The 12,234-nt window shown below is 45.8% G+C and overlaps 1 protein-coding gene across 1 annotated transcript in view; it reads right to left on the minus strand.

Annotated features, from left to right (window-relative positions):
• Positions 1-11,946, minus strand: part of LOC308380195 (copine-5-like) — a gene marked incomplete at both ends in the record, with an annotated part of 112,225 nt that extends 100,279 nt beyond the window's left edge. The window contains one exon of the mRNA XM_080857469.1: positions 11,837-11,946. Coding sequence (XP_080713595.1) covers positions 11,837-11,946 — 110 coding nt within the window. The remainder of the gene's footprint in view (positions 1-11,836) is intronic.
• Between the last annotated feature and the right edge of the window lie 288 nt (positions 11,947-12,234).

The following is a 12,234-nucleotide window of genomic DNA, read 5'->3' on the forward strand; positions in this document are numbered from 1 at the left end:
TCAACATCCCAAACACACCACTATATCTACTGTTCAACATCCCAAACACATCACTATTACTAACACATCACTATTCCTACTGTTCAACATCACAAACACATTACTATTACTAACACATCACTATTCCTACTGTTCAACATCCCAAACATATTACTATTACTACTCCCATCACTAGTACTACTGTTCAACATCCCAAACGCATCACTAGTACTAATGTTCACCATCCCTAACACATCACTATTACTGCTGTTCAACATCCCAAACATATTATTATTATCATCAAATGATCACTACTTGACCTCACCAAATAAATCACCACTCCACAACAACAAGTGTGCATACTCTATGTGCTATGTACTTTATACTTAAAATCTGCAGCAGATAACTTCCAGAATGACAGAGAGAAAGAGAGTGAGAGTGAGAGCGAGAGCAGAAAAGTAATTTTCAAATTCAGGAGGAGATCAATTTCTGCATGCTGCCCCAAGCTAAAAAAGCCCAGTTCTATCATTTTCCAGTTGATTGTAATCAGGCCCCCTTTATTTATTTTCAAGGTGGGCGGTGTTCTCTGCGCTGCGGGGCAGGTTACCGCTGCCAAACAGATCAGTGAGGAACACTGAGGAGGGCTCGATAATCTACACAACCCCCACAACCCCCATTTATTCCACCGGGCTGGCTCCATCGGGCTCCACCGGCCCGTGTTCACACTGCTTCTATAGGATCCATACACATATTTCCATAGGTGAATTGTTGCAGGCATAGAACCATAAACTGCTTTAGCCTACTATGTTCAACATTCCAAACACATCACTAGTACTTCTGTTCAATATCCCAAACATATTATTATTATCATACACATATTTCCATAGGTGAACTGTTTCAGGCATAGGACCATAAAAGAGTAGACTAGATATAGCCCCCCCACCCCGCCCCTCTGTCACTTCGTGCTTGAGCCTACTTTGGCTGTGCATGGTGCATGAGTCCCTCATGCATGTTAGTGTGCTCATTGAATTATATGGTATATAGAACACAATACATAATCAGCACTCCCACATGGACATGCATCTTCAATGAATAATATGGTATAACGAACACAATGCATAATGAGCACTCCCCACAGGTACATGCATCTTCATTGAATAATATGGTATATAGAACACAATGCATAATGAGCACTCCCACAGGTACATGCATCTCTTATTCCATGTCAGACATAGACCTAGCACACCGCTGGGAACTGGCCTGTGTGTTCTACTCTGTTCTCATTCCATGAAATGCAGAGGTGGAATGGTGCTTTGGTTCTGGAATTGGAGTCTTCAGCTGAGCCCCAGATGGGGGATTAAGTCTGGGGGTGGAGAGGCCTTAATTGCTTTGATCCGTTAGGAAGATGTCCATCACCTCCTCCTCTACACACACACACACACACACACTACCTCATGAAGGCAATCTGGTAGCCGCATTTAACTCCTCCAGATTCCTCCAAACTGCCCCGGCAATCGATCGGCGCTGCCAGATGTTTTCTTTCTCACCATCTGTTTCCCCGTTCGGCCCAGCCTTGGGCAGCATTACCCCGGCCATGAGCCTCCTGCCGAGACCCTCCGAGCTGATCTAGACCCCCCCCCCCCCCCCCCCCGCTGAACTCCACATCAAGAGACACCTTTGCCATCCATCCCTCCTACTCACTCTTAGAGCTGAGAGTGCATAATGAGCGGGGATAGGGAGAGGTGCTGTAAGAACTACCCTGCCTTTGCACCCGGAGAAGACAGCGACTCAGGTCATCTCTTATGCATAGGCATGAATATTAAATCTATGAGCGTGAAATGGGGAGTTTTTAGTGAGCAGATGTTAGAGTTTAGTGCTTGCGTTGTTAGCCGAGAGCTGAGGTCAGGGAAGTGAGACTCATTTTGGTGCTGACATATGGAGGAATTTGGTGCGATTTTTACTTTAAGGATCTAATGCCCTCCAAGGGTGCATAAAAATGACTTCAACCATCTCTGAAGAAAAGTAAAATCTGGTTTTATATTCCTCTCTTGCTCTCTCATTCAAACTCGCTCTCTCTTTCTCTCTCACTGACATATACTACACACACACACACATGCCAAATTGTAGCTATCAGATATCTTTGAACTTGATTTATGTAGTAGCTAAGCGAGTTCAAAGATATCTGATAACTTCACATTTTTGCGATGAGATGGATCGAAAATCAAATCTCCGTCGCCCAGCAGCTGCCATTCTGTGCCTAATAAAGTGCCATCCACTGATCCTGTCCCAAATTGGCTCTTTGGTGGCATCGGAGTATTTTGTTTACCGCAGACCCTCTGAGCCTCTGCAGTAACTGGCAGTAACCGGGGCATATCAGTGTATCTGACGCCCTCTCAGGGTCCAGTGCCACTCCATCCAAAAATCTTCACCCATGAATAATTATCCGCACCGCAGCACTTGCACACGGTGGCTAGCAATCCAAACAACCGCCACCCCACCACCACCACCACCACCACATACACACACACTCACACACACACACACAAACTACCACACAATACTCCCCCCAAAACAGAAAAACTGATTTTGCCCCTTGTGTCTTGTCACGCCTGCTTAAAAATTAAGCAGCAGAGAGAAAGTGGACAACTTCTCTGTGATTCTGTATCCTTCACACAGATTTGTCCTCAGGCTAAAGACAGCCTTCAAAGTCCAACTGGCTCCCTGATACAGCTCTTAAGCATGGGCGACCATCATGGGAGTTCAACCACCAAGAATTTGAACAGAAATGAGGCACTGGATAGGTTCAAATCCGCTGTAACAAGGCAGACTTAGAAATACTATGCATTTAAGTATGCTTACAATCATTTTTTGCAATTCTTTCTTCTGCTAGATTACGCCACTATGATCCTCTTTCCTTCAGTGGGTAATGAAAGTATAAGATAGTCGTCGGGCAGGGATGTCCTTGTCTTTGGCGGTTTCCTGACCTGTCATTATAACCAGACCATTCTGACAGCTGAGTGGCTGATTACTGATCTTAGACGTGTCTAAAAGACAATCTTTTTCCTTTAGAGCATGTATTTTCACAGGCGCTGTCAGAAACTATTTCTCAACCATATAATTGTATTGTCTCCTGCTATACTTTGTTATAATGATTGGATCCAGACTTTAATAAGAAACTAATAGAACTATACTGAGCTTAGGCTAAGATATATTGAATATATTTTGTGGTGTTTCCAAATGTACACACGGTCAAGAATCTTGACAAGAATCTTACAGGTAGCACTTTACTTAACAGATGAGTGGTATAGTAACGCAACCTATTATCCCGCGGGCCACCAAAAAATCCGCTTAACAAATATGTTTTTATCAATATAAATATGGTTTAATGAATCAACCTTACATATTTCAGAAGTGACAGGTGTGTAGAACATGCACGAAGTCTTGTTTGACTCTCAGCAGGAACATTTCTTAACATATTTTCCGATTTGTTTTGTACAGTCGCGAAATGGCAACAAAGTTGGCGACGACCTATTATCCCGCATTGATGTAAAATGCCGTTGGGAATCAAGCTCAACAAGAAAAAAGAATTTACACCGAACGTCGCGAAATCAAAATTCTACTTTTTGTATCAGGCTGGTTTGTACACACAGTATTACAACACTTTCTTATACACTTCAATACGCTGTATATGTGGCATTTTTGCTACAAAGCTAATTGAAATACCCTTTTTGGCAGGGACTTAAGTTTTCCGAAATCTGCGATCCTGGATGACACCGAAATCAATATTAAGTAACGTGTACCAGCGCTTGCGGGATAATAGGTCGTGCGGGATAATAGGTCGGGCTACGATAAGTAGGTAGTATCATGGTAATTATTGGGTAAAATCATTATAGCAACTCATAAAAAAACACAAATTATTTAATAGTTTTCAAGTTGATTCTAAACAATAATCCACTATTTATTTTTGTCAAATGTCTATAACAAAATGGTACAATGTTTTAGTTAATGTGGAACTAATAGTAGTAGTAATGAAATGGTAAGATTTAATATATTTTTTTAGTAAATACCAAGAAACCAATGTTACTAATTGTATGTTACACAGTATAACATAAAGGGTTACAGTATTCTTTTTTAAGACTATAAAATATCATGACTCAGTCAGTCAATGACAGTTGACTAGGGTGTGCATCTGAGGGTCTGAGGTGCATCTCAGTTTAGCTGGGCATGGTGTTACATGCATGGCATGCAAGCATGTTCTTGGAAGACTGGGGAAAGAATGTGTGGAGATTCCAGGATTATTGAGTTCCAATTCCTCACTGGTACCTCAAATAGTCTTAACATCTGTGATCTGAAGCAAATATCACCTCCTCATTGTTTTTTGATACAGATCAGCAGCTTGTGATTTCAATCTCCAGTTCCATTGTTTTACCCTTTCTGTTTAACCCTACGGTTGACCCCTGTCCTGGACAGGTCCCCCTGGAGTAGGCCAATCACGGTCACTCATGTACTCATGCAGTTGGAGGCCTGGTGACATTTGTCTGTCGATTGAAAGAGTGTGAGGCTCGTGTGTCGATCCAGAGGGGGATTCAGAGAGGATGGGAACTCAGCTGGTGATGGCCGCTAGCAGCTATTGAATATCGGCAAACAGTGATGTGAGCGGCAGTGCTACTGTAGTTCTCACAAAGCCAACACATATGTGCTATTCTCAGTCTATGCATCATGTTGAATGGGGATACAGAATGCCCACACACACACACACACACACACACACACACACACACAAACCTTTAATTAGGTATTCTTTCATTCTGAGTACAGTACTGGGGCACTTGAACAGCACAGGCCCACATAAGTGTGTTTCACTGATTTAGGGTGACCTATTTACAAAAATGGAGTATAGTATTCATAATGATATTTTCATTAATGTATAATTATCTGTAGCTACAAGATCTTGTGTTTTTCATTAGCTTAGAATGAGCCCCTCGTCTCTACATAGGGAGCGGGTCCTCTGCTGTGGAATCTGCCATGTTGCTCCGCCATGTTTCTACAGTAGCCCAGAACAGACAGACGAATAAACACGGGCAATAGAGTTGGCTCTTCCCATTCTCATGGCACCTGACGACCACCCTAGCTTCTCCTATACGCTTGGAAAGGGAGACATATTCAGTTGGTTTGAAATCTACAGCCTCACCACTCGATGCCTCTAAATCCTACATACCGCGCCTTAAAAGAAACACATCATCCCAAATCAGCATGAGAGTAATCAGCATGTGACGCAAATATGTAGATGATGGCAGCTTTCGCAACTCTATAGTTCTATAAATAGAATTCTTTTGTGACTGGCCGCTCTTATCGGAATGAACGCGTGAAGTGTGCATGTCTGTTTTATTTATCCACTGTCATTAACAATGACTATCCTCTCTAGGCACTTTACAAGTCACAGGGCCTGCACCCCACTGCACAGGCATTTGAAAGCGTAAGGACTTCCTGTGGCGTGGTCGTGATACGTGGACGTCGCTTGGGATAAAAGCATCTGCCGAATGGATAGATGTTCATATGAAAGAAAGCAGTGAGAAGGAAATATAATTCCTGCTTAACTAACGGAGCACCTTAATCTGGACCCGACTCTACTGGGGATCTGTCCCAAGTCGAAGCAGAGGAGAAGACGAATTTAGGAGAAAGGAGATCAAGGGTGAACTTATATAAGCGATCAAGACCTCAGGGTGAACTTACATAAGCGATCAATTTGCCCAGCCAAACAGAAATCAAGAAATATGCATAAAATGTGTCAATAAAAGAACATGTCCCTTCAACAATTACAAGGGTGTGGCTGTCACTATTAATGTAGATTTCATGAAACACCTTAAAGACATAATCAAACGCCTTCATAGACACAGAGTGTTATGACGCTTAAAGCAGTATCAAAGCGTCTGCACGGTTGGTATAAGTACTCTGAATGCTGCCTGTCCGTCATTGGTACAGATCTGGGTCCAATCATGGCAGATTTGTTCTCCAGTGGGGCCGTTTCTGTCCCAGAGTTAGAAGCTACTTTGGACCACTGCAGCAGGGCCAGGATCAGTGGGTGGAATAGGTCCCGTCTCTGTAAATAGGGACCCCAGGGTCTCTTGTCAATTCAGTACATGTTGGCTTCGAATCCACACTGACATCCTAAAGCCTAATTTGAAAAGAGGGGGTTAGGAGGAGCTTCAGCCTTCCAGAATAAAAAGAGACAAAGTCACAGTATGAATGTCTAGTATTTTTTAGTCGTGTTCTCTTTTCACTTGTATAATGTCACTTTAGACCGGAGGTCTGTTGGATTTGGAAATATCCCTCAGGCTTGAGATCTCCCACTCATTACTCCACCAGCAGAAGAGCCAGCAAGCGTCTGGGACGGGCAAATCTGGACTCAAAATGTCACAGTCCTGCCCAAAATGGATTCATTTATTCTAAGTCTTCTCTGAGTTGCCTGATCACACTCGACCAGACTGTGCCATGCACAGAAATAGAAAAAAAAGAAGGGGTGCACTTTTCAGCCTACTGGTATTCTACCCTTGAATTACTGTAAGTCTATGATTTGGCGCCATGAAGGCAGTTATGCGCTGGCCGTTTCTTATGTGTTTCTGCCCTTGAGTCAGCTGACAGTTATGCTGTGGGGTGGTAGAATTCGGTTGCGTTTGAAGTCGGCAGCAGGCCTAGTTCTAACATCCTTATGCATGTGCAGATTACAAAATGTCACATGTTGGTTTTTACTGAAATATTTGTTTTTTTTCCCATTACAATGTAATATAAGGTAACATATTACGTTACGTTATGATAAATTGTTCACCAAAAAACAAACTCTTGATCCACATGATCTTGCGAATTAGCTCGTTAAATAATTAGTTCCATTACAGCAAAACTCAGCAATAATCCAATAAAGACGGAAAAGACCTCATCACGCGCAAAGGAGACGACTGCGAGTATTCCGACCTCGTTTGGACATACTCGAGCTTACAGACGCACTGTGCTTCCAGCGATTTCGACTTGACCGTGAACCCACTATCCACTTGTGCAGACTCCTCGACAAACAACTTCCAAGCCGTAGTAATCATTTACACTCTCTGGCGTTCCAAAATGATCAGAATCATAGGCGCTCTGTCTGCCCCTGCATCTGGCTCGTTCCAGAGGAAGACTGGTGTGAGACACATATCCCAGTTATTGGTGGCACGTTGTTTGATAACTTGATCAATATATTGAGTGTTTATATCTTTTTAAATCATGAATCTCAACACCTCCAACACATCTTCAAGTCTAGCACATGTGTTGTTTGGTTAATGCACTTGATTGCTGGGTTTGTGTGATACATGAGTGCTTTTATTCAGAAAAAATGGGATTTGATATCTGTGATACATACATTTTTCTCTTATTTGAGACTAACTAAATAAAGTCCTCGCCCTGCTTTCATTTTCAAAATCACATTTCCAAAGTTCGTGTAATGTCCAAGCCCAAGTTCCACCTTTTTAGCGGCAGCCAGTCTAAACCAGGGTGTGACCAAGTATCCTTCTATTTCAAATAGAGCACTCCTCTTCTGTGAGTCCGCCTACATTCTAAATGTATGCGCTGTGGGCGTAGGGGAGAATACGCGTAACTGAAATGCGCGCCATGAATGACTTATACACGAATGAGGGAATAAGGCCCCCTGAGAGAGCTTGTTAGGCAGGCTGTAGCCACGGGGGCGGCGGGACTCGATGTAATGGCATAAAGAAAGGAGTATGGGACAGAGAGAGAGAGTGACAAAGACAATGAGTGAGAGAGAGAGAGATGAGTGTGTGTGTGAGAGAGAGAGAGAGAGATGTAAGTGCGTGTTTGAGAGAGAGAGAGATGAGAGTGAGTACGTGCGTGTGTGAGAGAGAGAGAGAGAGATGAGAGGTGAGTGCATGTGTGAGAGAGAGAGAGAGAACGAGAGTGAACAAAGGAGAGAGCAAAGAGAAGGACATGTATCAAAGACCTCAAATGAGCCATTTGAAGAGGGCCAAATCACAGGAGTCTCTCCTCAGGGCTGGCAATGGCATTTACACCACGCTGCTTTCACAGTCGCTCTGTGGCATCAGTCACACGACAAACCCCATCACAGAGAGGACAGGAGAGGAGGGGAGAGGAGAGGAGAGGAGAAGAGAGAAGAGGAGGGGAGGGGAGAGGAGAAGAGAGGAGGGGACAAGAGAGGAGAGGAGAGGAGAGGAGAGGAGGGGAGGGGAGGGGGGAGGAGAGGAGAGGAAAGGAGAGGAGAGGAGAGGAGAGAACAGGAGAAGAGAGGAGAGGAGGGGAGAGCCAAGGAGAGGACAAGAGAGGAGAGGAGAGGAGAGGAGAGGAGAGGAGAGGAGAGGAGGGGAGAGCCAAGGAGAGGACAAGAGAGGAGAGGAGAGGAGAGGAGAGGAGAGGAGAAGAGAGGAGAGGAGGAAAGAAGAGGTGAGAGAACAAGAGAGGAGAGGAGAGGAGGGGAGAGATCAGGAGAAGAGAGGAGAGGAGGGAAGTGGAGAGGAGAGAACAGGAGAGGATGGGAGGGGAGAGAACAGAAAAAGAGAGGAGAGGAGGGGAGAGCCAAGGAGAGGACAAGAGAGGAGAGGGGAGGAGAGGAGAGGAAAGGAGAGGACAAGAGAGGAGAGGGGAGGAGGGGAGAGGAAAGGAGAGGACAAGAGAGGAGAGGGGAGGAGGGGAGAGGAAAGGAGAGGACAAGAGAGGAGAGGAGAGGAGGGGAGAGCCAAGGAGAGGACAAGAGAGGAGAGGGGAGGAGGGGAGAGGAAAGGAGAGGGGAGGAGAGGAGAGGAAAGGAGAGGACAAGAGAGGAGAGTGGAGGAGGGGAGAGGAAAGGAGAGGACAAGAGAGGAGAGGGGAGGAGAGGAGAGGAAAGGAGAGGACAAGAGAGGAGAGGGGAGGAGGGGAGAGGAAAGGAGAGGACAAGAGAGGAGAGGGGAGGAGGGGAGAGGAAAGGAGAGGACAAGAGAGGAGAGGAGGGGAGAGGAAAGGAGAGGACAAGAGAGGAGAGGGGAGGAGGGGAGAGGAAAGGAGAGGAAAAGAGAGGAGAGGAGGGGAGAGAAGGTGAGAAGAGGAGAAGAGTCTTCATTCATCTGGACCTCAGGGCCACACCCCTGAATTACCTCTCAGAAACTCCACTCACGGGGTGGACCTGCGCGAGAGAAACATTTATGGACGCTTGGGAAAACCACTAGTGCATATAGTTATACACACTTGTGATTCACGACACGGTCCACCCTGGTGAGTCCTGCTGGTGCGTCGCCGTAGTCAGGGGTGCTGGCTGGGGGTTTATCAATTATTCAGCTCAGGCCCCGGCACAAACAGACGAGCGCCGTTTAGGACCAGCACCCTGGGACCGCTCCAGAGAGCGCTCCCCACGCAGCGGGTGGCGGCCGAAGGTGGACGCGCTCAGGCGGGTGGTCCTCCACACCCCGTCAGACTTGATGTTGTTTTGTGTCACAAGGAAGCAACAGGTGGCGGATTACACAAATTTGCCACCGCCGTGATTCAGAGAACCCAGCCAATCTACTCTGCCCCCAAAAACACACACACACACACACACACACACACACACACACACACACACACACACACACACACATACACACACACACACACACACACACACACACACACACACACACACACACACACACACACATACACACACACACACACACACACACTCACAGGCACACACACACACACACACACACACACACACACACACACACACACACACACACACATACACACACACACACACACACACACACACACACACACACACACACACACACACACACACACACACTCACAGGCACACACACACACACACATATGCAGGAGTACACACACATCTCTTCCAGCCACCCCTACACATCCCAATCTCTCCCACTGACACGTCTGACCTCTCAGGCCAAAGAAAAACACAATCAGGGAAACAATCCCTATCACACGGGCACAGGAAGGTCTTATTTTGATAAGAGGTTATCTGTCACACACACACACACACACACACACACAGACACACACACACACACACACACACACACACACACACACACACACACACACACACACACACACACACACAGACACACAGACACACACACACACACACACACACACACACACACACACACACACACACACACACACACACACAGACACACAGACACACACACACACAGACACACACACACACACACACACACACACACACACACAGACACACAGACACACACACACCTCGCTCTCCTCTGTCTCCACTCCGTTTCTCTCCCTCTCCAATAACAGCCCCGGGTTATAAGCACTGGCCGAAGGGGAGGGAGGGACACGCAGACCTATTCCATTCCTTGTCTGTGGCAATTTGCTGCCTCTCTCAGCCTTACCAAATCAATTACCCACAGCAAATGGTGGCACTGATACCTTTCCCAGCACAGGGCCTTGCTTCCACTCCATCCCCCGCCCAACCCCCCACACCAAGGTAAAAACACTTTGCTCACTCAGGGGGAGGGGGCCAAAAACTATGAATGGGATTGTGGAAGGACGCTTTCTCTCTCAGCCATCCGTCACTCGTTGATCTCATTAAAATACTTACTCAGCTCTAATGGAACGTAATTTTAAAAATGTAAATGTTTCAGAATTATACATTTATTTCACTTCTTCCAATTACCAGTTAGTTATAATACTGTCAGATTAAAAACAGCTGTACCCCATCACCGCCTGGTGAAACTGTGAGTCCTCGCAATTTATCTGTTCTTACAGGGGTGAGTTAACCAGTTTGATGAGGATGAGGCAAACGGGAAGATTACTTTATCTAACAATCAGGACATATTTTCTCAATGTGTAGTGCATCGCTTTATAGGCTAATTCACATCCTTTAAAATCGAAATCAGTACGGAGCTTGTGTTTAGTGAAGAGGATGATATATAAATCATCAAAACAACTCTATTAGCATTTAACATTGTGGAAGTGGCAAATAAATAAATAAATTAAATAAATAAATTGGCACACCCCCCACGGCCAGCATCTTCAGAGAAAGTGGAAGGCATAAATATGACGAACTGAGTCCGCTCAGCGGCAGCTATGCGATGTATATTTAATGAGTCGAGGGACGTTCCCATCAACTGATGTCCCGGCTATTGAATACCATCAAAGAGATCCATCGCTCAGAAGTGGGTTTGTCACAGTATCCCCTGCAGTCTGTTTATTTACAGGGAGAAAGCGGGCATATGTCTTCAATCAAACACACAGCGTAAAGCACTACTGGGATAGCACCATCTGTGTTTTTTGTCAAGATATCTCCCTACAAGGAGTTACAGCTGTGTCAGAACGATGCTTGCGAAATGCAGGTGAGATTCTGACCGCTTCTCTAATCACTACGTGTGCAGGATTTGGAGGAACGCACAGGGGATCCGGCACAGCCCATCAGACTCACAGTCAGTACATAATCGAAACTCTGGAGAGAAAAAAACGGATCCCCTCTGCCGCATGTTGCAACTCAAGCCGTTCAGCTGTAGTTCCCCGCCCAGTCGACGGCTCTGTGTGCCTCCCTACAAATAGCGCAGGTTAGCAAAGTTTTCCATGAATGCAAGTAAGCCTAAAACCTTTTCATAAAAGTATCGTAATTTCAGCAAGAGCTTCTGGCATATGTGTAATGACTATGAATAGCCGTGTATGACTTTCGGACCCAAAATCCAGTCATCGGTCAATAACAACGATCAGTGGCACTACATGCGGGCTTTGACAATCAATTAAGTTGATAAATCATACTACACCACTCATAATGCTTCAGAACACATAAGACCTTTAAAGTATTATGTTTAAAACGTCTAAATACCTGCAGGAGACTGTGATCTCCACTTTGGTGGCGGGGATGTTCCCCGTGATGGGGTCAAATTCGCACACAGATGCACTGTCCTCCTGCTTGTCCGTCACGTCTCCCTCCATGGGTGATGGGGTGCTGGAGGAGCTGCTGTCCACCACCTCGTACAGTTTGACCTGCTCCGGGTCCCGTCGGCAGGTGCCAAAATGAGCCGCGTCCGGCCAGGCGCGGCTACGCAGAGAAAACACCGCGGAATGAAGAGGGACCGAATAGGCTAACTACTTCTCCCGATGCAGTTCGTACGCACTGTTTCTAAAACTGGGTTGCGACCTTTCTAATGTCTTTGTCTTGTCTGGAAGCTATCTGAAAAGCTCTCGCTGGTCCCGATGGGGTCCTACCCGGTGTGGCTGTGG

Source organism: Sprattus sprattus (genome assembly GCF_963457725.1).
Source record: "Sprattus sprattus genome assembly, chromosome: 2".
Classification (NCBI taxonomy): Eukaryota; Metazoa; Chordata; class Actinopteri; order Clupeiformes; family Clupeidae; genus Sprattus; species Sprattus sprattus.